The sequence below is a fragment of the Meleagris gallopavo genome, chromosome Z, assembly GCF_000146605.3.
Source record: "Meleagris gallopavo isolate NT-WF06-2002-E0010 breed Aviagen turkey brand Nicholas breeding stock chromosome Z, Turkey_5.1, whole genome shotgun sequence".
Lineage (NCBI taxonomy): Eukaryota > Metazoa > Chordata > Aves > Galliformes > Phasianidae > Meleagris > Meleagris gallopavo.
In genome coordinates this window covers 16,031,812-16,035,625 of record NC_015041.2, presented here as the reverse complement: position 1 = coordinate 16,035,625, position 3,814 = coordinate 16,031,812, and the positions used below count along the sequence as shown (strand labels likewise).

Sequence of the window (3,814 nt, the reverse complement as noted above, 5' to 3'; positions counted from 1 at the left end):
ACTAGAAAATTTGAGATATGAATAATTTCACTGAACTACAGTCTCTACTAACATTTCTAATTACACCTTTAATTTGTAGATTCTTCTTTTACCCAGACTTAAGACTAAACTAAAGACAAGTAAAAACACAATCTTGTTGCTTAGAAATACAACTGTTTTTAGTATTTTTAGGATAGCATCCTAAAGACTTTTAACTGGAGCAATATTTTATATCTGCCATTAGATCTTTATGACATTGATTACCTCAAAGTTTTTCAGTGTCTTTCTCCACAGCACTGGGTCTGAAGGCTCAAGCTGGAAAACTCGCAGCATAACGAAGAGCAGATGAATACAAAATGTTCCACGGCCACAGCTACATGTCTGCAATGAGAAGCACGTGCTAGGACTCCACTGACTTCATAGTTAGATGGATCATTCTTCCACACTGAGGTGCATCATGGAAGTGTATATTATATTAGGAAGGCCCTAGTAAACCCTTTTTTTTTTTGTTCTATTTTTGTTTTAAAAACAGATAATTTATTGCAAAATAGTATTTTATATATGGACATAAATATCATCATACATGGCCTTACAGAATTCCTGAAACACTCAGGACAATTTTAATATCAATTTTTTATTTTTTTTTAAATGAACTAAAAGTTGTTACTACTCTTTATACAAAAAGGAATTTATGCATATAGTCGTAACACAGACCTCTAGCGTTACAGAAAACTTACAACAGATTCTTCTGTTTACACAAAAACCTAGATGTCTCCAATGCAGAATCACAGTGGTACTATGAACGTCTCTAAAACGAACCTCTTTACAGATATATTAATTATACTATCACTCCACTAGAGGAACTGTGACATTGCTTGTCATTTATATGTACTCCACAAATACAGGAAAGAATGCTTTTCACTTTGAGTAACTAGGAAATTAAGTGGCCACATTTTAACAAAAAATGTTTAATAAGACATTTAATAAGCCACTTGCCCTATATATTTCTCATTCCTACATTAGTGAAGACTTTTTAAGTAGTCTTTTTTAAAAGAGGATTCTGAACAAAAATAGTGCTTGACCCAAACAAAAATGCAAGCTGATCATTACGTTACATAAGCACAGATTACAACTTTCAAACATTATTTTACAGAACAATTAGCATGGATTGGTGACTAATCAAACTTGATTTTGTACAGTTTTCCAATATAAACTATATATTAGTAAAAGCTACAGACAGCACAAACGTTCTTTACCTGAGGTCCAATAAACACTCTGTATTTATTATCAGGGCTATCTCCTCCAATTAAGAAAGAGTTGGGTCCTATTTGCTGCAGCAGGTACAGCCTAGCTCGCATAACTTTGTTGACACGACGACTTGTTTCCTCAGGGCTGTATGGAGAGAAGCCATCTGGAGATGGGGCTCTTCGAGGTGGTGTTATTCGTCCACTCTGAAACTACACAAGTGGTTCCATCATATTCATGACAACTGAAAGTTTAGCTATGTATTTTTTCAGAATGATGAGTCCCTCTAGATGGAAGAAACTATAACCTGATTAGATTACAGGAATTTAAAGAGGGCAATCTTCTTCTGAATAGAAATAGAGTGCAGAAGAAAAACTAAAATTTTGTAACTGAAATTTTGTCTGGCATTATGTCAGAATAGGGATCTTAAGAAGCTTCAACATATATGTCTTCACTGATAGCCTTAACTTCCTACTACTAAATTGGCAGGTATACTTCAACTAGAACATCTTAGGTTTGTGACTCAATACAAACAAACAAGTTATTGAACAAGTTTATACTGCTAATATATTTAATAGGTGATGAAATCATGAGTATAGTGTACGATACAAATTTTCAGTCAATGAGGAGTTAACTTTAAGAAACGTCAAAGAAAAGGAAAAAGAATACAGCTCCCTATCCTTTACAACATTGGCACAACTATTGGCTCAAAAGATTATTTTTGATTATGGAAAAAAAAATATCAGTGGTCAAAATTTTTTAATTAAAAGTGTCTTCATTTAAGCTCTTCACATTTCTAATATTATGAAATGCTTTCATGATTCTATCCAATTTCTAAATTTCTGCTTTGGTATAGATCCAATCTGAATTATAAGTTACAATGCAGAAGGTCAGAATTGACTTAATGTCCATTACTTAAGTAAAAGATGTCTTCAAGTTTTTTTCACATGTGAAAGGTTAATAACAAGAAGAGGAACAACTTGGCATCTGCATTTCTCTCAGCAAGAAGAAAGAAGCTGTTCTACAGTGCTGTACCGTGTGATCTTCATCTCTAAGTTTAGTGGAAAAGCAGTACACATTTTAGCCATCTTGGAAACCTTGTTTAGAGCAATTGGACAGGGAACGCTATTATTCCTTCTCTAATTGCGTGAGTCAGCAAATTCAGCTGTGGACAAGTATGCTAGTATCATCTGTTAAACATTATTCCTCAAAATATTATATTCTCAATATTCTCTAATAATTCTCTAATAAAGTGAGTTTTTAGTTCTTGAAACTTCCATTCCATGTTTTCTTTAACATAACAGTACAGATTTTATTTTCTAAGAATGCACACCTAAAACTTCCACAACTTCTATGTAAACATCAGTCCTCAAACAAAGGATCACAAGTAGCATACTGGTAACTCTTTTCTACAGAACTCTAATAGCAATTCTACCCTCAAAGGAATAGTCCTGTCTGGAAAGCTGATGAAAAATTAGAGAAAGAACAAACACATGGTACCTCCTTGCTCAAATCAAGCTAAGAGAAAGAGCATATCTATATTTTCTTATTTATTTCCCACAGAAAAAGTCCTGAAAGGATGACAGAATTAAAAAGAAGAAACACACCTTAAGAGCAGAGAATAAAATTCCAGACATAAGAGAAATGTAACATGATACATGCTCTGCATATCTCTCTCTCAAGTGATGCTGTGTCATAACCCCATTACATCAGCATCTTGTCCTAATCACAAAGGACGATGTACTAACTGCCTTTTTTAATGCGTAAGATTGCAGAACATACTCAATTCAGTCATTACGTCACACTTGCAACTTACAGGTACTGGAGATACCCTTTTTCTTCTAACACCTGGTGACTCAGATTTAACAGTCCGAGAGGATGATGAAGAAGAACTGCTAGGAGAAGGACTACGCCGTCCCTTCTGCGTAGGTGAAGAAGCACTGCTTTGTCCTTCAGATTGAGGTTCTAGAGATAGCTTGTTCATTTCAGATCCATCTCCCTTCACAGGGATAGGTTTCACCACCTTGCAGGAATTAAACCATAAGGTCAGAATTATTTATTTACATTAAAACAATACAGATCCATCAAAACTTATTTTGCTAGCATTATACAATTATTGGCCTCGTGCTGCCTGAAAGAGTAAAGGCCTACATTTATACCCCTGATCTGAGATCTGACAATTCACTTTAAAATGTCATCATATTGAATGTGTACTGCTTGCAACTCAGAACTTCTTAGCAACCTCTTTTGTGCTGTTTTTAAATATACTGCAATTGGATTATGGAAGTAAACAGCATATAGGAGAAGTATTCAAAAAGCAAACTCTTTTTTTCTATAGATTACTATATTTTTCCCTTCCTGGAATGTAATTCATGAGCATATGGACAAATTACTATTATCCACAGCTACAATCTGAAAAAAAACCTAAATATTAAAGTGGTAGTAATAAAATCTGGGGCTAGAAAGTTAAACTAAAAAACTAGGTGCCTCAAAGGAAGCAGGTTAAATAGGGAATCCATGCAGTAACCATGATACAAAGAAAAAATCTAAAGTAAAAAAATATTTTCTATAAGAGTTTTGAGATATTACT

The 3,814-nt window shown here is 33.9% G+C and overlaps 1 protein-coding gene across 1 annotated transcript in view; it reads right to left on the bottom strand.

Moving 5' to 3' along the window:
- Positions 1–3,814, bottom strand: part of MAP3K1 (mitogen-activated protein kinase kinase kinase 1) — a 151,103-nt gene that overhangs the window by 21,632 nt on the left and 125,657 nt on the right. The window contains exons 3-5 of the mRNA XM_010725434.3: positions 3,041–3,247; positions 1,236–1,436; positions 244–360 (exon numbers count right to left, since the gene is read on the bottom strand). Coding sequence (XP_010723736.3) covers positions 244–360; positions 1,236–1,436; positions 3,041–3,247 — 525 coding nt within the window. The remainder of the gene's footprint in view (positions 1–243; positions 361–1,235; positions 1,437–3,040; positions 3,248–3,814) is intronic.